General features: G+C 39.9%; 1 protein-coding gene across 4 annotated transcripts in view; it reads left to right on the top strand.

Annotated features, from left to right (window-relative positions):
- Positions 1 to 18,858, top strand: part of ANOS1 (anosmin 1) — a 187,822-nt gene extending 168,964 nt beyond the window's left edge. For 3 of the 4 annotated variants that reach the window (XM_058535400.1, XM_058535398.1, XM_058535397.1), the window contains 5 exons: positions 8,194 to 8,288; positions 10,979 to 11,150; positions 11,997 to 12,217; positions 13,296 to 13,437; positions 14,730 to 14,847. In XM_058535400.1, coding sequence (XP_058391383.1) covers positions 8,194 to 8,288; positions 10,979 to 11,150; positions 11,997 to 12,217; positions 13,296 to 13,437; positions 14,730 to 14,788 — 689 coding nt within the window. In that variant the 3' untranslated portion in view covers positions 14,789 to 14,847. Of the gene's footprint in view, positions 1 to 8,193; positions 8,289 to 10,978; positions 11,151 to 11,996; positions 12,218 to 13,295; positions 13,438 to 14,729 lie in introns of all 4 variants that reach the window. The other variant, XM_058535399.1, reaches the window with a different exon arrangement.
- Positions 18,859 to 24,787: the final 5,929 nt, after the last annotated feature.

The following is a 24,787-nucleotide window of genomic DNA, read 5'->3' as shown; positions in this document are numbered from 1 at the left end:
ATAAAGAGGAACCAGGGGGCAGAGAAGAGACAGGACCTCAGGAAAGAGGAAGGGGGCCTCTGAGCTAGAGGCTTCATGTTGCTTCGGAATTGACTTTCAGTGTTTCTCTCCTTCACAGACAACCAAGTGCAATGTTTAAAAAAATTATCCAATTTGCAATATAAATGCTATTAAACAAGTATCTTGTTAAATTTGGCACATGAAAAGGGATTGACCTTCATTGCACTACATCAGCAAGCAGGAATATGGTCAATATTCCCAGAGAATAATCATTTGAGCGCATGATTTCTGAGGAATCATGTTTGTCTTGAAGATCATTTATGAGTGTGTGTGTATGTGTGTGTGTGTGTATGTACATATACATATATATATACATTAAATAATCCTGGTGCTCAGGAGATAGCTATGTGGTAGAAATAAGGATCTGAATAGTAAGTATACTACAGTACACTTGTAAAGTCTGCAAATGTTGGTTGATTTCCACCAGATCACAGAGCCATTGACTAAGGTACTAAGAACAAGTTGTGCTCTAACTAGAGTTTTGTATTTTTCCAAAAAGCCCTTTTCCTTAAGTTATATCCACCCCATTTCCCTTTTTATTTTAAATTTGAAAGCCAAATTAACATATAAAACACAGCCGAGCTTCATTATGCCGGAACACTTGGTAGAAGGAGACTGGAGGAAGCTTTGGGGAGTTCAAAGTAGAATGAGGTGGAGAGCTTGTGTGCCAAATGTGCACCACATTTTTTCTCCTTCCAGAAGCCTTTTAGGCAGTTGCTATGTGACCCACAGAATTCCAAACCAGAGTTTCCCCTGACATTTATAAAACATGTGCACATTCATAATTATCACAAATGTAGGGAAGGAGATGCCTTTTAAATCAACACACAGTCCTACTATTACATGAATTCTGTGTAGACTGTGAGCTTGAGTTCTGTTTCTGTCATGGAAAAAGAAAATTTGGCTGGATTTTCTGGACTTGTTGACTCTGTAAAGTTATACATTGTGTGCACCGTATGCAACTCAATAGACCCATCTCAAGTGGTTTTAAACTCTGTGACACAAGGACCTGAAAATTCTTGAATTATAATCAATTTCCACCAGTGGATACACTGAGTTGAAAACCAAAAAGGACTGAGTGCTGGTGACAGATAAGGGTAGAGGAGAATCTCACTCACTAATCAAGACAAAATTGTAAGTAGCAATTGGTTCTTAGATGTCACATTTCCAAAAAGTGATGGTGGGCAGGATGTTGGTTTTGGACTTTGGAGTTAGGAACTGAAAAACACAAATCTGTTCATTTCCCTCAGAATTTCCTGAAGAGAGAGCTTCAATTTTTTTGTCTTATTTATTATGACACAGCATAGACTTTTGTAGGGAAAGGAATCCAACATCAGATATCAGCCCTTCTCAACTTATTGCATAAGGTAGTTGGGTTACCATAGTGAAGGCTCTGGAAGAAGATAAATCTCTTCAACAGTGGATTTGCTGAACAAACGTTATTTGAAAAGGAATAGTTCACTTAGCTCAATTTATTAATCAGTAACTTTATTATTCTATTGACATCAGTTCATTTTTAATGTGTGATAATAGAATCCACAGTTAGCTGTTTTAGGTTTTTGGGCTTTAGACTTAGTGTTTTAGTCAATAAATATGAAAAATTAGCCCAGATAGAGAAAACATTCATCCACTTTGAGTAGAAATGTCTCAGACCTAGTAGGTGTTCAAAATTCTTATTTTAGTTCTACAAAATCAGAAAGTTCTGTCTTACAAAGCATTTTTGCAGTTATAAAGAGAACCAGGCATTAATCTATGATGGGATGCCATTCAACTAACATTTATTGAGCAACTATTACCTGCCAGGCACTATTTCTGGTGTTGGAGACACCAAAAACAGAAAGTCCTGCCCTAAAGGAGCTGGCATTCTCTAACGCCTTTCCAGACTTACGCTCCTCCCCCCAGGGCTGTTAGTTCCCACTCTTTGTTGTGGTAGCTGTTGTTCTGTGGTTCCCCAAGTGGCCTCCACCTCTCACTGCTGTTAGTTCAATAACCCCAGCGTTCTTGATCATTAGACTTTTGTGAATTTAGGTATTAACATTTAGTTAAAAATTTTGGAGCCCTTCATCTATGCCAGACACTGTGAGTTAGATATATCTGAGAAACAAATGAGATGGATACATCTAATTTTTGAAGCATATTGAAAGTAAATTTCAATATTTAAAAACACTTTTCAAATACTTTCTTTATAGTATAATTTATTTGTGAAAGGAAAGGCTTAAGTTCAAGAAGCAGATCAATGAGGCATTTAGCATAGAATTTTTATATATACCCCCTTAGGAAGTGTTTGATTTAACGACGCTATTTTTAGTATTCTAGTTACAGATTGGGTCCTGCAGTCATATCCTAAAATACAAGTCCTTAGGATTTTAATAATAGGTAAGATGAAGCTAAAGACAAGATGTTTGTATAGGGGACTTCCATGGAAGCAAACATCACATCTATGAATTGATTTTTTCGAAGTTGAACTCAAATAACATATACAAGTATGGGCATTCTTTAGTGTGCTTTTTGTGTGTGTGTGTGAGGAAGATTAGCCCTGAGCTAACATCCGTTGCCACTCCTCCCCTTTTTGCTCCCCGTATTTGCTGAGCAAATACGGATGGAAGCATCCGTATCCATCTTCCTCTACTTTATATGTGGGACGCCTGCCACAGCATGGCTTGATAAGCGGCGCATAGGTCCATGCCTGGGATCTGAACCTGCGAACTCCAGGCCGCCGAAGTGGAGCATGTGAACCTAAGCGATATGCCACTGGACCTGCCTCTGCATTTTTTAATAAATGTCCCCAACCTGGCCTTTTGGGAACACCATTAGAAACACTTTGAGGAAATTTTTAATCTCAGTTTATTTAATGTTTTAATTGGGTTTGAAAAGATTATCCTGGCTGCACCACGGAGGACCGATTTGAAATGGACTCTTGTGACTGTGGGACTTTCTGCTGAAAGTATATTGCAGGATGCCAGGAGAAAGCAGATGATACCCAGTAATGGGCTAGTGATGGCAAAGAAAAAGAGAAGTGAATGGACTGGAGAGATATTCAGCAGTTAAAATAGACAGTACTTTGTGATAGGTTGGAAACTAAGAGTAGCAGGGAAGGAAATGTGGAGAATGATATCTCAACTAGAGGCTGGTGGTGCCATTGACTGCAATAAGGGACAGTATTGGAGGAGCAGTTTGGGGTGAGTGCATATTTTGAGTTTGAAGTGCATTGGAGGCAGTGGAGAAAAGTAGGAGTTAACACAGTTTACCATGCACTACCATGCATGTTGTACACTGTGAAATACCAGAATGTGCCATTCATATACACTAGGAGGTGAATGCCCTCTCTTTCCTCCCACCAGAATTATATAGTGCACAACCTACACGACTGAAAGCAGTTGCCCTTGCATGGATCTCAGGATAGAGTTAGAAATAGAAATTTGAATCAGTAGAAATTAACAGTCATGTACTGTGGATGAGATCCCTCTTTCTCTCTAGAGAGAATTTGGACTGAGAATGGAATAGAGAGGACTGGGACCTGGAATTGAAAATAACAAGACAAAGGGGCATGATCTGGCACAGAACATAGATAGTAAGTGCCCAGAGGGATTGGAGAAAATGGAGAGATTTGAGACAGAAGCCAAGGGGAGCAAGAGTTTCAAGAAGAAAGGGAGGGACGAGTAATGTCAGATATTGCAGAGACTGCAAGTAAGATGTTGAAAACTACCTTTCGTGTTGAGTGGCTTTACAATGATCGCTGGTTAAATAAAATGATATAATTTGAACCACATCAGTCCAGTATCTTAGCACCAAAGTGTGAGGATTGGATCAAAGACAACAAATGAAAGTGTTGTGGAATTCCTTAGGCATTTAAAAAAGGAAGCTACCTTATGCTACTGATTTGAAAATGAAAGGAGATACAGTCGATCCTCATTACTTATGAATTCTGTGTTTGTAATTCATCTACTCACTAAAATTTATTTGTAGCCCTCAAACCAATAGTTGTGACGCTTTTGCGGTCATTTGCAGCGATGCATATGCACAGAGTGGTGATAAGTTTGAGTACACCACACACACCTTCTCAATTGAAGTTGGGCAAGGTGACACCCTCCCTTCTTATTTCAGGTCTCATACTGTCAACGAGTGTCCTTTGCATGGTCTATTTAATGTCTTGGTTTTTTTACTTTTTGCATTTTCTTGCTTTTCTGGGGGGATTTTGCTGTGTAAAATGGCCCCCAAGTGTAGTGCTGAAGTGCTGCCTAGTGTTTCTAAGCCTTCTAAGCAAGAAGGCTACTGTGTGTTTTAGAGTTAAAACACGTGGTTAGGGCCAGCGTTGGTGGCCTAGTGGTTAAGTTTGGCGTACTTCACTTCAACAGCCCAGATTTGGTTCCCAGGTGCAGACCTACACCACTCATCTGGTGCTGTGGTGGCAGCTCACATAAAAATGAGGAATATTGGGGGCCAGGCCAGTGGTGTAGTGGTTAAGTTCATGTGCTTAGCTTTGGCGGCCTGGGGTTTGCAGGTTCAGATCACGGTCGTGGACCTACACACCACTCATCAAGCCATGCTGTGGCAGTGTCCCACGTACAAAATAGAGGAAGTTTGGCACGGACGTTAGCTCAGGGACAATCTTCCTCAGGTAAAAAAAGGAAGATTGGCAGCAGATGTTAGCTCGGGGAATCTTCCTCAAGGGGGAAAAAAATATGTAGTTAGATAAGCTTTGTTCAGGCGTGAGTCACAGGCTGTTGGCCGTGAGTTCAATGTGAATGAATCAACAATACGGTATGTCCCGGAAGAGGAAGATGAAGTTTGCTGATTTATACTTGAGGCTGCTCTGTAAGGGGCTGGCATAGCATCGATAGTGGGTGACAAAGCTATGGCAAAGGTGAAAAAGTGGCTAAATTCGTCGTTCTTGAGATGACGACTTATAATGAAAAAGTGGCTAAATTTGTGGTTCTTGAGATGATGACTTACAAAGAAAAGTATAGTAGACAGCATTGTTGTGAGGCTGAAAGCTAAAGAAATGTATAGTCACTCTACCCACGATCATGAAAATGCTTTTAACTAGTGTTTTTATAAGGAAATCTGACACTTTAATCACTAATTTATAAGAAATATATGTTAAATAAGGTGCCTTTAAACAGAAACACACATAAAACAAGATGTATTGATTGGCTGACAAAAATGTTGTGACCAGAGGTTCACAAGAACCTAACCCTGTATTTCCTCTAGAAGTAATGATTCAGTACTCACTAATTCAGTGTTCACAGTGATTTTATAAACCATAACTACTGTGAATAATGAGAATTGATTGTATAGACATCTATGCAAAATGCATGCCATTTTTTGATGAAGCTTAGAAAAACATGGACTGCTGTGTATGTGTTTGTGAATGTGGCATAAAGGAATGCTTAAAAGACAACTTGTTCATTCAATCATGTTTTAGAGTGTAGGTTTTACTATCATTCAGGTTTGGGGGAGCCATCAGATCAGGAGATGACTGCAATTGAAATCATAGTTTGTTACTGACAGTTCCCAAGAGGAGGAGGCATGCCATGCCACACAGGGCCACACGAGGAAGCACCGGCGTCGGCCAGGAGGCAGAGGGAGACAGGAAAACTGTGGGAAGGAGCTTGTATTGTGGCTTCTGTGGGAAGGAACAGGCAAGGCAGGGGGAACAGGCTTACGATTGGCTAGAGTGAATCATTTCAGCAGCCGCTGGGGCATAGGGGCTGCCTCTAGTTGCCTGGCCCAGGGGTGATTAGGGCAGGTGGGTGGTGGCCCTGAGTGCAAGAGCCGAATACAGGATGTGGTGGGGGTGTGGGCTCTGGATGAGCTGGTTTGAACTTGAAAGGCATGCTTGCGGGGGAGTAGTTTACTATCCCTAGGAAGGGGCAGTCCCTCCAGGGTCAGCCAGGCCCCAAGATGTCAAAACATCAGAAATACAGAAAACAAAAAGTCGTGATTAGATAAAAGTCACCCCGAATGCGGGAAGGGCGATTTGAGGGCAGAAATCAAGGGTGTGGATTTAGAAATGTTGAGTTTGGAAAACGTCTACGTGGGATAGGAAGTTGGGAGCACCAGCTGTTCAAGGGACTAGCGCAGGTGGAGGTAGGAATGTGGGAGCTGTCAGCAGGAAGGTGATTTTGAAGGTCGTGAGAATGAATGGAATTAGTGATGGAGGTGGCACATAGAGAGAAGACAAGAAGGCCTTGAACGCAGGTATGGCAGCACTTAGAGCTGAAGGGAGGGATGGACCCGAGAGGGAGTGTCCGATGTGTCACTCTGAATGCCTCTTCTCACGAAAATATAATCATGTTGTAAAATATGTATAGGATTTTTAGGATACCCAGAGTCATCAGGTCTCAATTATACATCATACAATGGTATTATCGCAAACCGGGATCAATTCCCTGACTGTCCCTGCAAAGAATGCCAGTCACACTCTGTTCCCAACTCTCAACTTCTGCACTTGCTGTTCTCTGTGGCTGGAACTGCGCTGTCCCAGACAGTAGCCACTAGCCACCTGTAGCGGTTTAAATTCTAATTGATTAAAATTTAGAATTTGATTCCTCAGTTGCACTAGCAATATTTCAGTTGCTTTAGACGGAGAAGTGACTAGGGGTCACCACATCCAGAATGTTTTCATCATGAGACAGCTCTCTTGGACAGCGGGGGCCCAGGACGCCCTGCCCACAGTCACCTGCATTGTCCCCTCCCCTTGCCAAACCTGCCCCAGTCTTTACTCAAAGTCAGCTTCTTCACGAGCTATGCCAGCCACCTTATTTAACGTTGTAACCCTTTGTCAATATACCTCCCCTCTCTTACCTTCCGTATTTAGTTGTAGCCTTATTACCTTCTAACCTGACATAGATCTTACATATGTACTTTGTTTATTATCTGTCCAGCCCCGTTGGTATTTAAGATCCAGGAGAGCAGCTGTTTCTGTTCTGTGCCTAGAACAGCTTCACGTGTTGAATGAAAGGATAGGAATTCACTCATTCATTGACTTCAAACTTATATATAACATATAATTCTTTTCCAAAAAGAAAAACAAAAAGCCCTTGTTGTCTGCCTTGTCGAAGTGAAAACCTCCAGTAAGGGGTTCCTCTTGAACTATATGCCGTTAGTGCCAGCTTGATATCTGTTTCTTTTCTCTGATTTGAAGTTCTTTTCTTGTTCCAAAGTGCTCATGACAAATGCCCACTAGATCCACCCAATTTCATCAAAGAATTTTCCCCTCAGAAAATCTCCATCAAACTCTTGTCATGATCGCTTTGGGACATGACATTAATCGCTGGCACAAATGTGCGTTTTCACACCCCTCGGACACACTGGGTGATTAGTAAACCTGAGACTGTCCAGACCGCCGTTCCCACACTCAGTGAGGTGCTTCTGTCGTTTTGTCTTTTTTCGACCTGATTGCCCAAAGAAATGTTCAGAAAATATGCTGCTCCACCCAGGAATGCAAATGTTTTAAAGAGTCGGTGTTCTCGCCTCTCTCTCAGAGCACCTAGTCATAGCTCAGTAGGGACCAAATACGCTGAAACGCCAGGACGCACCGTGTACGGTTGGAGGGAAAGCGGTGTGTCCTGTGTCTTCTGATGAGGGAACGTCGTTACAGCAATACTCGAGAGGGAATACAAGTGAATGGCCGATTCTTCAGGTTTGAGGAAAATGCTTCTCTTCTTTCGTGGGTTCCATAGCCTCTCCATTAGCTTTATCAGAAAAATGTAGGATTCAGAGATTTGGGATGATTCTCTCTTATAACATAGGAATTAAGAGATCTGCTAAGTGTCGCCCTATCTTATAGAGATTGACTTATCATAGACACCAGGGCTAGGTTACTCTCCAGACATCCTTGGAGTCATTTTTCTGGGACTTTACTAATTATTTTTTCAATGTAGTTCTCATATTCAACATAGTTTTATTTTGGCAGCGAATTACTTCTTTCCCTGATTTTACTCTTAATAGTGAAACAACAATCAGAATTCTGCAAGACCTGTATGCCTCCTTTGGTTCACATAGGCACTTTTGGATCACCTGCAGGATTTCATGTTCTTCCTTTCTATTCTCCCACATTTTAAGAACATCGAACTATGTGGAATGTGACTTCCAGACTGTTGTTTTTGTTTGTGCCTTTTGACATTCTAGATCCCAGTGTGAATCAATATCATGTACAGTGGTTTCCAGAAGTCTGTGCCCACAACCAAACTACTGGACTGGAGACGTCGTCTGGCATGACCCGGGTAAGCAGAGAGAGGGCAGACTGCTCCATTCTGAATAGTTTTTAGACTCATTTGATCTGTGTATAAAATTAGACACAAAGATGTGCACACTGTATGTCCAGTGATAACTCATTCTCACAAATCAGCTATTGAATAATTGACTAGCTGAAAGCTGAACACATAACGGTCATCATGTTCCCTCACTCTGTCATCCATTCACAACGTTACATTGACAGCTTATTCTATTATCAACACATGGCAGGTCCTAAAATGTAGAGATTAAGGACACAGTTCTTAAGGAACTGCCCGATCAGAGGGGAAAAGCTTCTGAGTCTCTGTGTGTTTCATCTTCATTGGAAAAAAGTTTTGAATTATTTTCTGAATTTTGACTTGGCACCACGATCTAAAGGTACCATTTTCCCAATGAATTATGACCCTGACTATCATTTAGCATCTCTCTTTGCGTTGGCTAACTACCATCAACTCGCCCAGTTACCGGAAGATACTATCTATTCTGTACACCACGCACTGATGTTTTAAGAGATCATTAAATTCTTTGGAGATAGTAAGTCTGACTACATTACTCAAAACGTTATTCCAAATGTTTTGGGGTTCATGCATGAATTACAGAGTAGAATCAACAAGCCAACATAAAATGTTTTAGAGGACATCAAATTACACTCAGTGTTGATGACAGCAATTTATATGTAATATATCAGGACAGTATTAAAAAAATCTGAAGACATAGCCCCAAATGGACAAAATATTGATATATGGTATTTAACTAGAGCATTTTTCTTTTGAACATTTTGTAACGCAACAACTAGAATATTTTTAGGATTGTATCTGATCACGTAACTTTAAGATCGTCAGATAAAACAAGTCACTGGATTTGCAGAAATACACAACTTGGTACTGGATTTGACTCGTCCCAACTCATGTTCACCAAAGTTGGTCATTTTATTTATCCTTAAGCTCTTTCCAAAGTTTGTAGTCTTTAGTAAAAAAAAAAAAAAATGAAAGATTTTTAAAAAGGGAAACCTACTTGAAAAGCAGAGAAAGAAATGAACAGAAGCAGAATTTATTAAATTTTTTATGGGCAAGGGGCGAGCCTGTTACTTGTATTACTTATATGTGCCTTGGAATCATGGAATCTGGCTTATTTTAAGGGGGCTGACTGATCCTAGGCTTATTGTCTTCAGAAACTCTGAAGATGATAACTCTTTACTAAGCATATGTAGTACGTCTGCTAGAAATGAGAATCAAAATCCTGAAAAGCACTCCTCTAAGCTTAGAACTTCTCTGTTTCCTTTTTTTTTCATTGATGAGGAAGATTGGCCCTGAACTAACACCTGTTTCCAATCTTCTTCTTTTTGCTTGAGGAATAGTGGCCCTGAGCTAACATCTGTGCCCATCTTCCTCTATTTTGTATGTGAGTCACTGCCACATGCATGGCTTCACAAGTGGTGTAGGTCTGCGCCCAGGATCCAAACCCACCAACCCGGGCCGCTGAAGCTCAGTGCACCAAACTTAACCACTACACCACTAGGCCGGCCCCTGTTTCCATTTTTAAACAATTTTTAGACGCACTTAATTTATTTTCATGCTATGATGGCGCATCCACTAATTCACCTGTTGCTACAGATGTCTGCCCTCTACGCCATAGAAAAGCATTCTTGAGATATCTGTGAAGCAGTGTCCTTGGTGGCTAACTCTAGATTCCAATATAGTCCCATAGAAAGTGCAGATAGTTTCCTAAAGGAAAGCGACTCGGACTCCCAAAGAGACACAGCAGGCTGGGGTTGCTTCCCGTGTGCTCCTTGGTGTTAGCTGTGCTCAGCTGAGTCTTCCTCATCTCCTTCCCTCTGCATGAGGGGCTGGGAGCTCTGCCACTTGTTCCCCTTTGCGGGTTTGCACATTTCCTGCTCCACCAACCACTTCTACTCCTGACTCAGGTGACTCGGAGGAGGACTTGAGCCTCTGTCTTGATTTTAAATCTTGTCTCACATTCTCCACTAATCCACGTTGCTGCCTGGCAGGGACTCCTGCCCTTCACCCAAAGGGTATTAGAGAAAGACGTACATGTATGCATCTTTCATACCTGTACATGCAGCTCTGATAACTATAAACTTGAATGGATAAGCATCATGAACAAAATATAAAAGAAACATGGTGACAAACCTGTTATAACCATAAATGTCCTCTTTCCATGTTAGTGTAAAACTATATTCTAAGCCTCTCATTCCTCAGCCATTTAGCCTGTTTTTCCTATTTATATTTAATAACGATGTTATGGCAGGAAGCAATAACAGCACTTCACAATGGGAAAAAGAAATACACTGCTAAAGAATATCTTCATTTTGTAAAAGACAAACTTATGTATAAACTAAGCCTGTGTCTCAGAGAAGCCTGAGTTAGCTTTTCTATATTTAAAAAAATTAGGTGGTGAAGGTTCGAGTTGGCTGCTTTGATGCGGAGTCACCAGGATCCCGTTTAATTCCAGAGGATGTCTCCCACGCCGTGGGAGTGCCCCACCATTGTAATTAATGAAAACAGGGACAGTGTCTCCTTTGTACTTTTCATAAAAGCCATATTGCACACACTCCATGTACATAGAGGCAAATATCCTTTCGGAATATGGTTTCATCTCCTGCCAATTTTTTATCCCTAATGAGATTTATTGCTTGCATATTCTCTTTCTCTTGCTCTAGGAAAATTATATAATTCTTCAAGATCTGTCATTTTCCTGCAAATATAAGGTGACTGTCCAACCAACACGGCCGAAGGGCCTCTTGAAGGCGGAAACTGTTTTCTTTACGACTCCGCCCTGCTCTGCTCTCAAGGGGAAAAGCCACAAACATGTGAGCTGCCCTAGCGAAGCAGGTATGGTCTGACCTGAACTTGCAAGTGTGTGTCTGTGATATTGGCAACCCTTTGGAAACATTTAATTTAACATTTAATTTAATGAAAACTTTTCCAAACTGCATTTCACAACACCCTAAAACCTAAAAGCACCCCTTTTTCTGAATTGTAAAATGGTGGCCCAGTTTTGGAGGGAATATATGTATGAATGTCTGCATTATTTTAAAATTCTAACAGCATTGGAAGACGTCCTTTGCTGGCAATAATATCCCTTTAGAAATGAAGCCAAAGGTTTATATATATACTGCTTGTGCTTTGGCATACTTTATGTAAATTATTTATTTTTACCCCACCCCATTGCCATGTGAGTTATCTTTACACAATTTCTCAATTCCATGTCTTTACTTTCGACTCCCTTCTCCTGCTAAAGCCCCTTTCCTGCAGCAAGGACAACTATCCCTGGGCTTCTTAAATGCAGTCCCCTAAGCTCCTTTTAGTAACTTCTAAAAACTCTTCTAATAACTCCAGTGTCCACCCTTCTCATCTGTTCTTGAAGAAATGTCCAAGTCTTGCCAGACTGCAAAATTCTGTCTCCTCCTTCCATCCCCAAAGCAGGGCTCTAAAAATAATGCCCAAAGTCTTAAAAGCACTTAACACAAAGTCGCAATGATGAGACTCTCGCTCAGGTACTATCCCCAGATATCTAAGAGGTGATTCTCTGAGCCTGTGCTTAAAGTCTGACGTCAAATTGCTTCTACCCTCCCCATAGGATGGCGGCCTAAAATTCCCCAGAGAGACATGAAACAGGTCCCACGTTCGCTCTTTCTCCGGTCACCTAACCCGGTTTTCATCTTCCCATCGCTCCAGGTCACGTTCTTTCCAAAGTGCTGGCCAAGCCCGAGAACCTTTCTGCTTCATTCATTGTCCAGGGTGTGAACATCACGGGCCACTTTTCTTGGAAGATGGCCAAGGCCAACCTCTATCAGCCCATGACTGGCTTTCAAGTGACGTGGGCTGAGGTCACGACGGAGAGCAGACAGAACAGCTTACCCAACAGCATCATTTCACAGTCCCAGATACTGCCTTCAGTAGGTGCCAGCTTGGTCACCATGTCCGTGTTGCTCATATCCATCGCTCATGTGTAATTACCGTCAGAGTAGGAGATTTCTGTCATGCTGCATGCTGTACTATTTAGTCTTACTTCTATATTTTCTTCTGAATGTGTTATTTTGCAAGTATCAACGACACATCACAAGTGTTATTGTGAATGGAATAAACCATCACCTAGATTAATCTTGGTTACTGGAGTCAGCTCTTCAACAGACCTTATCCTGTCTTATATGCAAGTGATTTAACAGTTTTCTTCTGTCCTTGTTAACCCCGTGTCCCTCTGGTCCATGTGGACATGCCCTGTTTGAAGTGTTAAATTGGAACAAAAAATAGCTAAAAGAAACTTGTTTTTTCTCTTCCTTTTTCCCCTTCAAATTTGGCTAGAGCCCATAATGAGTTGGCCTGTCTTCCAGGGTTTGAAAAAAAACCCATGTGTGGGCTTTTACCCTCTCTAAAAATGCCCTTAGAATATCCAACTCCTGTTCCAAAAAGAAAAAAAAAAAAACAAAAACCTTGAATCCCAGAAGGGAAAATTCCATGGAATTAGAAAGTAGTTATTCTATGAATGTATTAAGTGTTATTGAATTTTGAGAAGAATGTGTTGGCATAAAAATAAACATTTTCAGTTACGGGCATTGACAGACATTGTGTTTTAAGGAAAACAGTTGGCTCATTTACTGAAATTTGGATTATCAAGAATTCACATCACAAGATGTGCAGATGAAAACCTTAAGCCATGGGAAAGTCTTATGTTAAGGAATAAAAAATGAAATCCCAAGGGTGAGCCCTGAGAACTGGCACCTCGGCAGATTCTAACACTGCCAAGGGTCTCGGGCTGCCAGGCATTGAGGTAGGTGCCGAGAGACTACACAGCAGAGAACTCTAGAAAATTAGGAGCAACATTCTGCACATTACACTGCGGTGTTAAAATGAACCAAACATGCATTTATACAATATTTTCATGTGGGGAAGAAATGGTCATAGAAGATGTGTTCACTGTGTGTGTTGTTTTTGAAAGGTTATTGACCAGCATCTCCTGTTATGTAACTTCCTCAGGATCATTATGTCCTAACAGTGCCCAATCTGAGGCCATCCACCCTTTATCGCCTGGAAGTACAAGTGCTGACCACAGGAGGGGAAGGGCCCACCACAATCAAATCCTTCCGGACCCCCGACCTCCCGCCGTCTTCAGCGCACAGTGAGTGCCAGGGCAGGAGGACCCCTGCCATGTCTCGTGGACAGAGGGAAAAGTCTTAGTGAAGAACTAAAATAAATAAATTATTATCAATTCCTATGAAATAGGGAATTCTCTTTACCTGAAATTCTTCCTCCCCATTTATATCTACTTATTGGATTTTATTCTAGCTACTGTTAGCATAAATTGTATGGTTGATGCTGAATTCCTCCCTTCCTCCCTCCACCTCTCCATCCCTCCCTCCATCCTTCCCTCCGTCCATCCATCCATCCCTCTCTCCCACCATCCTTCCCTCCATCCATCCGTCCATCCGTCTCTCCCTCCATCCATCCCTCCCTCCGTCCATCCATCCCTCCCTCCCTCCTTCCTTTCTTTTCTTCCATTTATTTTCTATGTAATGCATGTTTTTTCCTTGTCTTTTAAACTGTAAATACATATGGGGAAAAAAAAATCTATAATCTCATATCAATCTGAAATTTTTCTTAAAAATTAAGATTTTCAAAGATGACAATATAGGCAATAATATTTTGCTAAGGAGCTTATCTTCCTATTCTGTATATTTTACTCTAATATATTACATGAATTTTCTTTATAATATGACCCCAGTCAATCTACTTGATTTATTGCTAAGTCAAGTAAAATTTTAAACAAATTGTCACCTACAGTTTCAACACAATGAACCTCTTGCTGAATTTTAAATTACACACTTTATTTTTTTTCCAGCTGAAACTTCAAAAGCAGTCTAAAGGTTTGTGTGTTGATAGGAAAATTGAAAAGCAATCCTAGTTTTACCTCCGGTTTTTTAAGATGATGGCTCAAATTTGCCCCACTCACTTTTTATGCTTAGAATGTAAAGAAAAGCGAACACTATCACAATGGGGGAGCCTTCTGGCCCCTTGTGTTTGTAAGGGTTGGCTGAGCGCTTTCCTGATATTCCTCTATTCAAATTCTATTCCATAAAAGTGTCTATTAATTTTTAAAGTTTTTTGAGGAAATAAATGGGATTATGGCTTTCTTAAATAATTGTAAGCTTAAGGAAAGGAGTTTGTCTTCTTTCTCTTGTGTTTTTATAGTTTTAAGGGGGGAGCAGAGGAGGGAAGAAGGGAAAAGCTGGGAAGGTAGAGAGAGAGAAGAGAGAGAATGAATGTCTGCACCTTCAGACTCAGAATAGGAAAGACGTGGATATGGGAGGGAACCTTTGCCTGGCTCTAATGCCCGCTCTACAAATAAATGCAATCCTGCTGTTTATCGGGGATGTATAAAGTGAAATGACTGATATCTATGTCACTTCTTAGGACCCCATCTCAAACATCGCCATCCACATCATTACAAGCCTTCTCCAGAAAGATACTAAACTGCTCAAAAAGATGTTCAGAAATGCAACGAATGGCATGTGTCAGCTTGTCTGCCTTCAAGGACAGGACGGGGGCACTTGCAGAAGCAGTAGGTCTCCCCGTGGGACTCTCCTCTCCCCTGCGACTTTAGCGCACTGAGTACTTCTGTCAACCTCTGACGTATCTGGAAACGAGTGACTAATAGTGAGCTAGTGAAGATGGGCACCAGCTTCCTACGAGACAATGAACAATAGGCCTGTTTAACTGCAAATTCCGTCTCCACATCTGGTTTTGCTAATCTCTATTGAATTATTGCTGAACTGAGAGTTCCCTGATTTTGGAGCAGCAAATTCTCAAAGCAAATTAGTGTAACAAATACACAGTTTATACACGCATGAAGCATAAAGTTAATGGATAAAACCTATTTTTTATTAAATGATTGATTTGATTTGCAAAATCAACTAAGATTATACAGTTTATAGGCCCTATTTATTCAGATCTTTCAAAAGATGATTTTTATCACGTGATTTTTAACTGAAAATTTGTAACCTGAAATATAGTCATTAAATCTAAAAATGCTCCCACTTTAAACACCTAAGCTTCATTTTATACAAAGACAAGCGAGAGTCCAATCTGTATATTACAATTTGTGAAAGGCGTCCACAGCCAGAAGGAGTCAGTGAATTGAGCTGCTATCCAGATTTTGCCTTGGAGAAATTTAAATTCTTTCCCAGGAATCCTTTTTAATATTTCAAACTATAATATGAGAGATTTTCCAGATATATTATCTTATTCATATTTCCCTTAATGTGGAAAACAGCTGCCGATATGCTGTGTTTCACTATCATCATGAATCTAAAAATTTACAAAGCTTCTTGCCTAAAATGACAGAATCTCAACTATTGAATATTTCCAAATCTTCCCTGAGATTTGCCTTTTCCTTATCAAAGTAAGCTATTTGTGTGCTAGAATATTCTGAGTAATGTAAAAAAGGGGCTTTGATTGATAGAGAAGGACAGCAGTTTGCTTTTGAAGAAACTTTACTCTTTCCAAGTTATTATATCCTGTTGTTTGGAAAATTTCCCAGGCTCCAAACTCCACCCTTATAGCATGAACTCAAGTCAAAACAAGTTATCAATATATGGTGTTGCAGCGTCTATGGGGCAACTTGAACACAGAATGTTTGGTTTAATATCGTTTTTTCTTGAGGAATGCCCATATGTATGTTCAAAATATGCATATATGTGTGTGTCTGTTTACTTGTAAGTGTGTGTGTGTATATATATATATACACACACATACATATACGTGCATTACCTTGAGCATGAATAGCTGAAGAAGTTGCTTTCACAGCTCACCAATGGTGGATAAAGATACAGTTCTTCTGAGGGTCATAGGATAATATATTTTCCCCATCAATGGTGATTCTATGAGGAAAGAGCAATTTATCAAAATCAAACATTTTTTTTAAAAGGCTTCGTCATCTCCTTCTCTACATGAGTAAAAAGGGGAAATTTTCAGCACCGTTATTCTTGGGTTTGATGATGGGACTTGTGATTTTGTTGTGTTTTCTGAAAGCCTGCAGGTGCCCTGACCCCTCCTGGAAATAGTGGACAACCCAGGACTCCTTCATTCATGGGGTTTCATGACAGTTTCTAAAAGCAGATGCAATAGAAAAGGGAGAGAAACTGTTTTTATTATTATAGCGATGCATTTCTTTAGGAAATCCAGCCTAAAAGCGTGGATACCTGAATAGATTTTGAAAACTGTCTCCTGTGTGTTAAAATATTTAAAAAGTGGATAACACAGGCAGTGTTTTGCAGCTTTGTACAAGTGACATAAATTGGAAATCTCAGAATGGAAGTTCGTGCTGGTTCCGGATGGTTTTCTGCGGCGCCTGATGTGGTCTCAGATGGACTTATTGCACTGTGTTCTGAAGTCACTGGGTTCCAAGAAGGATATATTTTGAATGGAGAGAACAGGAAACAGCCTTCATTAAAAACACCCCCGCCCTTGAGCAGACACCATAGAGCTCTTCTCTGAAACTGTGATTGATTTCAGTGCCATTACCAGCATCTGAATTTCAAATTCTTAAAATTTAAAAAATTAAGACTTCTAATTATTGGCTGCAAGTTTATCTTTTACCTTAATTTGTCATGAAGAAATCCTAGTATTTGCGCCAGCAAATTTTTATACCATTGTATAGTTTAAAATGCAGGAATGTATACACAGAAACAAAATATTATTATTATATGTTTAATTTTATAAAATTTAATTTTGTTTCTTTTGTCTGGGTAATAGACATTGAGCAAATATATTTTTAGTTCCATGAAGGTTCTGAAGCTTACACCTTCCTTAAAAAATCTAAAGCAACTCTGAAGAGCCTCTAATTTTGCTATAATAATTTAAATTTTATTAGTATTATTGGAAGAAAAATGCTATTAATTAGGCAATAAAAGAAACATGAGTTTTTCTTTTATGAATTCAAATAATATCCAATAATATTCAAGTGAACAAAAATATAATTACAACTTTTTGATTTTTAAAAATTTGGGTGCCCTTATAAAGAGATAAAATCTATGTTTTTATAGAAAAACATAGTTTTAGTGGCTAATTCTCTAATATGTTTCATTGAAATTAGATACATTTCTCTCATGTGAGAAAAAATATATTCAGTGATAGTATTTACTCTTTAAAAACTTGAGCTCATCAAAACTATGAAGTCATCAAATCTAGATGGCAATCTCGATATGCATTGCAGTTATACGCATGCTCTTCATTTACAACATTTGCTCTCTGATGGTGAATTTATCTGTGCTACATGCTTTTTCTATGTGGAACTCTATGGAGTGATTTTATAAATGAACAAGTGTTCTTTCAAGTCAATCATTGTTTGAATATGACATATTAGAGAGCATAAAGTTTATGACAGGTAATTATTTGGAATGTTTGTTAAACAAAATTCAAAGTTTAAAAATACATCTATATCCTAGAAACCTAAACAAACCTGTAACCAAGTCTATGGACCAGGGTTTCTCCAGCTGGGCACTGTTGACTTTGGGGCTGGACCATTCTTTATGGTGGGGGCTGTCCTGTGCACTGTGGGGTGGTGAGCAGCATCCCTGGTCTCCACCCACTAGATGCCAGGAGTACGTCCCCCAAGGTGTGACAACCAGAAATTCTCCAGACATTGCCACCTACCCCCTGGGGGATGAAGTCACCCCCTGCTCAGAATCACTGCATCGTAGAGGGATCTTTACTGAATAGATGAGAATTTAGCCTGTATAAGGAACCAGGTCAATTACAAGAGTAAGCCCCGGGACTGAGGAATAGCTGGGAAGTTATTACATTTGACTTCAAAGCCCTAAATTGTGTCTTTTATGTCCACTGAAAAACTTGTTTAAAAGACTGAATTCTGACTTGTGTCTGTATCATGCAAGTACAGGTATTAATTTTGTCCTACATGTCAGCCAACGTCATTTGTGATAATGACATGTTTATTTAATGCCCTTAAAGGTACCACGGATTTCCTCAACTTGACTGATTCCCGTAATTGCAAATATCTCTAAATCTCATTACAGAAACTTTCACATTTAACCAGAACACAAAAGCTAAATATCTGTGCATGTACTTTGAAATCCATCTAAAATATAAATAAATGCATAAAGATGGTGACTCTTACCTATGGTTTTGCATGGCCAGACTCAGTTTCTTACCTCTGTTGAGTATTTTAGCAAGTTTTACAATTTACGGAGTGATTAACAGAGGTCTCTATGTAAAGTTGTTATTTTTCCTTTACGTAATGATATTGTAGTGCGTGGATAACAGAAGCTCTACCTTCTCATCCAGATGGTCTCTAGAAATCATGTCCCTTATAGTGGTCACTTAAAGTCAATATTTATTTATGTATGTAATAAAAAAATGATTTTTGTGTGTGTGTGTCATGTTATTTAGAGAAAAATAATCTTGTAAAAAAAAGCATTTTGTAAAAAACAAAAAAGTATTGTAAATAGTCTGATATCCTGTGACTCGTTATTTTCATGTTAGAGTTTGTACATACTGATTCAGTAATAAAGTATCCTTAAACCTGCCTAATGGACTAGGCTCATTTATTTCCTTAAAAAAAAAAAAAAGGTTTTTTTTTCGTTAAGAAGAAAAATTTGCAGTTTCCTATGCTGCCACAGAGATTCAAAACCCTAACTTTGTGTCAGTATGAATGGAATTCAAGGTCTGGTAAATGTAAGAAGAGCACTTCACCCTAATGAAAGTATTTGAGTTTGACAATCAACACTTCAGAGTTCTGTCATCATATTTACAACTGTTGTTCCTGATGGTTTGGGCAGCATTTTTTTTGATGAGGGAGATTTTCCCTGAGCTAACATCTGTTGCAAATCTTCCTCTTTTTGCTTGAGGAAGATTGGCCCTAAGCTAATATCTGCGCCCATCTTTCTCTGTTTTGTATGTGGGATGCTGCCACAGCATGGCTTGATGAGTGGTGTGTAGGTCTGCGCCTGGGATCCGAACCTGCAAACCCTGGGCCACCGAAGTGGAGCATGTGAACTTAACCACTACACCACCAGGCTGGCCCCTTGGGTGGCCTTTTTGATCAATAGTCTATAATTTTAAATTGCCCCCTCCAGGATGTATCCATAAAATGCTAGGTATATGTAGTGCTAATAAACATTCATTCGTATCTCTGTTTTTCAACAGCATACACTGTGTTGAAGGCTTCAAGTCTCCAATATCCGAGAAGAGTTTTGAGAAGTTAGTACATTTCCCGCTTAGACATGCAGTGGACCCGTAGCATATCTACTGATGCATGAGAAGAATGCTGTTCCATAAAGCATGGGAAATCAAGTGGTGTTATCCAGGAGAACCTGGGTCATCTTCTTCTCCATAAAACCACCTATTATTTATTTATACATTTAGTCAACAAACATTTCCATAGTTTCATGTGTGCCTGGTCCCGTTCTAGAGGTGGATATTGACTAAGAAAGACAAGCTCCCTGTTTTCATAAGTTCTTCATTCTAGTGGGAAGAGATGGATGATAAATAAGAAATAATAATAACTGTGAGAAACCAGGTGGTGGTAAGTGCTGTGGTGAAGAGTAAACAGCATTGCATTAGGGAATGGCCATGAGGCTCCTAAAGTGTGAGGTAGTCAGCCAAGACTCCCTGGTGGGCTTGACAGTTCAGCTAAGACCTGAGCGATGGAAAAAGCCAATGTGTGATGGATGGGGGGTGGGGGGGGGGGGCGTCTGCACCGAGAGATGAGGGAGCTCAAAGGCAGTGAGATGTCGTCAGAGAGGGCCGGGATAAAAATTTCGAAATCTAGTGACGATTTTTAAAGAACACTGGCTGCTGTAGGTAGAAGGGATTGTGAAAGACAAATGTGGGGGCAGAAGATCAAGCAGGAGACCGTGGCCTTTGTCCAGGTAAAGACCAGGTAGTGGATTAAAATGCAGTGGTCATGGCAGATGTGGAAAGAAACAAACAGACAGATTGAGGATAATTTTGGAAGCTGAGTTGATGAGACTTGTATGTGGTGTGAGCCAAAGGCAGAAATAAAAATGCCTCTTAGGTTTGAGGTTGGGTTTACTGAGCATCTTCTGGGGCCACTTATCTTTCCTTTCCTGTTTTGTAATCTCTCTAAAGATGATGAAATTTCCCCGCCAAAAATCACTTAAAAGTTTATTGCTTTGTGTTCCTTTATAATCAGAGGCCATTACATCTAGAGGTAGTGTTCTGTTCGGCGCTAAGTAATTTTCAAACAATAGTGATAGATTAAGAACAATATTAACAATATCACCTAAGAATCCAGACACAAAGGTCACATATTGTATGATTGCATTTTTATTAAATGTCCAGAAGAGGTAACTCCACAGAGACAGAAAGCAGATTGGTGGTTGCCAGGGGCTGGGGGTAGGGGAGAATTGGGAGTGACTGCGTCATGGTTCTGGAGTTTCCTTTTGGGGGATGAAGATGTTTGGAACTAGATAAGAGATGGTGGTTTCACAACACTGTGACTGTACTAAATGCCACTGAATTGTATACTTCAAAATGATTCATTTTATCTTATGTGAATCTTACCTCAATAGAAAAAAAATATTAGCAATACCACCTAATGGCCAAATACAAACACAGGTGTATATCATATTCAATTTCAATGTAAATGCAACTTAATGGCTCTCACCAGTGGCAGGAGATTCCTGTCTTTATCTGCAGTGTAAATTATCCCTCTGATTTTCAAATGAGAAGTAAGCAAAAATGGTGCCATAGAAAGAATTTTACTGGCCTTGATCTTGAGTAGGAAGTGTCTGAGAAGGAAGGTTTTATTCTCTGCTCCTCTTGAGTATAGTGTATCATATCACAGATGACGCCAGGCCTAAAGATGGCTGCTGCAGACGCCCTACCTGCCTGAGCCCCCACACCAGCTGCCTGAGCCACTGTCACCACTGAGGCTTCACCCCCCATTCCCCCCTTGGATGCTCCCCATCAGCTGCATGGCCACTGCACCTCCAGCTGGTCTTCCATCCTCTGCTCTTGTATCCACTCCTTCAAAGAGCAGAGGGACTGTGGGCTTCTGACTCGGAGATCAGGCTGAAAACTTACAAGAAAAACTCTCGGCTTCTACCACATTCTTTTACTCCTTGAGCTACACTAAAGAGTCCCCAGGTTTTAGGGTGGGGGGAATGCCATGGCAGGGATCCAAAACCCAATGAAGATTTTTAGTGTTGTTTCCTTTGGGGAGGTGTTTTCACCCAGATGTGTCTTGAGAATATGACTTTGTTATAAACTGGAAAACACTTTTAGGTATACCAGCCGTTTATGGAACACGCCTTTTAAGGAGAGGCAGCTATGAGTGACTGAGAAAATTTTTAAATGAATGAGAATTGGGCGACTCTTGTGCTATGACACGTGGAGAGTGCCTGCCCTTTCTCTGCCTTGGTTTTCCACCTAGAAGTAAGAATTTCACCACTTCATGGTTACTGTGAAAATTAGGTTTAGTTATGCGGAAGTGCTTTGAAAATTCCAAAGCGCGTGCGTGTGTGCGTGTGTGTAAAAATGTCAGATAACTGGGGTTGTAATCTGTAAAACAATTTAGTGCAACTAATAGGAAAGTGCAGTGCTCTATTTGCACCAACACTTTCTGACATCCCATCCCTGGGAGCGATGGAATGTATTTTAGAATACGGTGAGGAAGTGAACGGTTTACGTAAGATCTTCATAAGGAAAAGTTCTGATCCGTAGATAACACAGTAAGAGGAACTTGGAAAATTGAAGACTCAGAATGAAAAAATTTAGAATTGAGAGGTAAATGGCAAGTGAGAAAAGCAAGAAGGGGCACTAAGTGACATTTGTAAAGCATGGCGAATAGGGCAGCGAAAGAGGTAGGTGGGTAAGGAAGCAAAGCAGAGATGACGAAGTTGAGAACACAAATGCTGAAGACCATAGCTCTTGTACACAGTGACGAATACTCAGAGATCTGATTCAGATGCCCATCAAGTCTTTTTTTAAAATTTTATTGAGGTAACATTGGTTTGAAACATTATATAAGTTTCAGATGTACATCATTATATTTTGCTTTCTGTGTAGACTACATCATGTTCACCACCCCAAGACTAATTACCATCCATCACTGTACACATGTGCCTAATCACCCCTTTCACCCTCCTCCCTCATCCCTTCCGCTCTGGTAACCACTTTTCTAATTTCTGAATCTACATGTTTATTTGTTTTTTTTTTGTTGTTAATCTTCTTCTTACGAGTGAGATCACACAGTATTTGACTTTCTCCATCTGACTTATTTCACTTAGCATAATATCCTCAAAGTACGTTCATGTTGTCTTGAACGGCAAGATCTCATCTTTTTTTATGGCTGAGCAGTATTCCATTGTATATATATACCACATCTTTATCCATTTATCCATTGATGGGCACTTAGGTTGTTTCCAATTCTTGGCTATTGTGAACAATGCCACAGTGAACATAGGGTTGCAGATATCTTTACGCATTTGTGTTTTCATGTTCTTTGGATAAATACCCAGTAGTGGAATAACTGGATCATCTAGTCTTAATTTTTTGAGGAATCTCCATACTGTTTTCCCCCGTCAAGTTTTAAAACGGGAACACATTAGAGGAACTGTGCTAGGGAGGAGGAAGTTTGCGATATAGGGAATTGAAGGAGGTTGGGAACTAGGGACTGAGGTAGAACAATGTGTAGTCCAGCTCTCACTTGGTAGCATTTGGTTTTATCAACCTTAAATGCAAATCCATGCCCTCATGGTCTGCCAATCTTTTTTGACGGGGTCATCTTTTTTCTTTTTATTCAGAGTGAATTTAGATTCACATGCAATTGAAAGAAATAATAAAGAGATTATTACCCGGGATCTTCACACAGTTTCCTCCAAAGATAACATCTCCCCAAACTACAGCACAATATCATAACCAGGAAGTTGGCATTGGTACCAGGCATAAAGCCTATTCAGATTTCACTGGTTTTACACGGACACACTTGTGTGTATGTATGTGTTTAGTTGTACGTAATTTTATCACACATGTACATGCCATGTGTTTTAAGCAGAAGAAATCTAAAAGACACACAATTACCTAAAAAAATTAGTTTTGAGGAATTGTTACATATTTTTGCACATTTCAGTAAGGCTGAATGCCATTTGTTTTATGCTGAATTTAACTTTAATACCATAGAAATGATCAACTCAATATGCATTTGATACTGTCTTGAATTTCAGTCAATGAATTGTTTTCATAGAGCAGCTACAGCCGTAACAAGTCTGTCTAGAAAAATCTGTCTTGCCCAATGAAACTAGATTTATGTGTAAGTAAAATCTATTGATTTGAAAAGTCATTTCACGGACTGAGACTAATTTGGGTGCATATTTATGGTCTAGAAGTGGATTGGAGGGAGAAAAATAAGAACACTAAATTCATTACAGTTCAGAAAGTTAAATATTGCCCCAAGTAGGAAAGAGATTCAAGTTTCAGATTAATGTAACACTTAAAGAATGAGTTTTGAGCAATCGCCTCTGATTATTAGCATGACCCTGGATCAGATGCTCTCAAAACTGGCTGCCTGTTAGAATCCCCGGTGGAGCTTTTAAGAAGACCAGTATCTTCCGGCACCTTCAGATCTGGGGTGAAGTGTGGACATCAGGGCTGTCTTAAAGGGTCCCTGGGTAATTCTTTTTTTTTTTTTTAATTTTTTATTTATTGCAGTAACATTGGTTTATAACGTTGTAAAAATTTCAGGTGTACATCATTATACTTCTATTTCTGCATAGATTACATCATGTTCACCACCCAAATACTAATTACAACCCATCACCACACACATGTGCTGAATTATCCCTTTCGCCCTCCCCCCTCCCCCCTTCTCCTCTGGTAACCACCAATCCAATCTCTGTCTCTATGTGTTTATTTATTGTTGTTATTATCTACTACTTAATGAAGGAAATCATACGGTATTTGACCTTCTCCCTCTGACTTATTTCGCTTTGCATAATACCCGAAATGTCCATCCATGTTGTCACAAATGGCTGGATTTCATCGTTTCTTATGGCTGAGTAGTATTCCATTGTGTATATATACCACAGCTTCTTTATCCATTCGTCCCTTGATGGGCACTTAGGTTGCTGGCAAGTCTTGGCTATTGTGAATAACGCTGCAATGAACACAGGGGTGCATGTATCTTTACACTTTGGTGTTTTCAAGTTCTTTGGATAAATACCCAGCAGTGGAATAGCTGGATCATATGGTGGTTCTATCTTTGATTTTTTGAGGAATCTCCATACTGTTTTCCATAGTGGCTGCACCAGTTTGCACTCCCACCAGCAGTGTATGAGAGTTCCCTTCTCTCCACATCCTCTCCAACACATGTTGTTTCCTGTCTTGTTAATTATACCCATTCTGACGGGCGTGAGGTGATATCTCATTGTAGTTTTGATTTGCATTTCCCTGATAGTTAATGATTTTGAACATCTTTTCATGTGTCTGTTGGC

The sequence above is a fragment of the Diceros bicornis genome, chromosome X (genome assembly GCF_020826845.1).
Source record: "Diceros bicornis minor isolate mBicDic1 chromosome X, mDicBic1.mat.cur, whole genome shotgun sequence".
Classification (NCBI taxonomy): Eukaryota; Metazoa; Chordata; class Mammalia; order Perissodactyla; family Rhinocerotidae; genus Diceros; species Diceros bicornis.
This window is presented reverse-complemented; position numbering and strand designations above follow the sequence as displayed.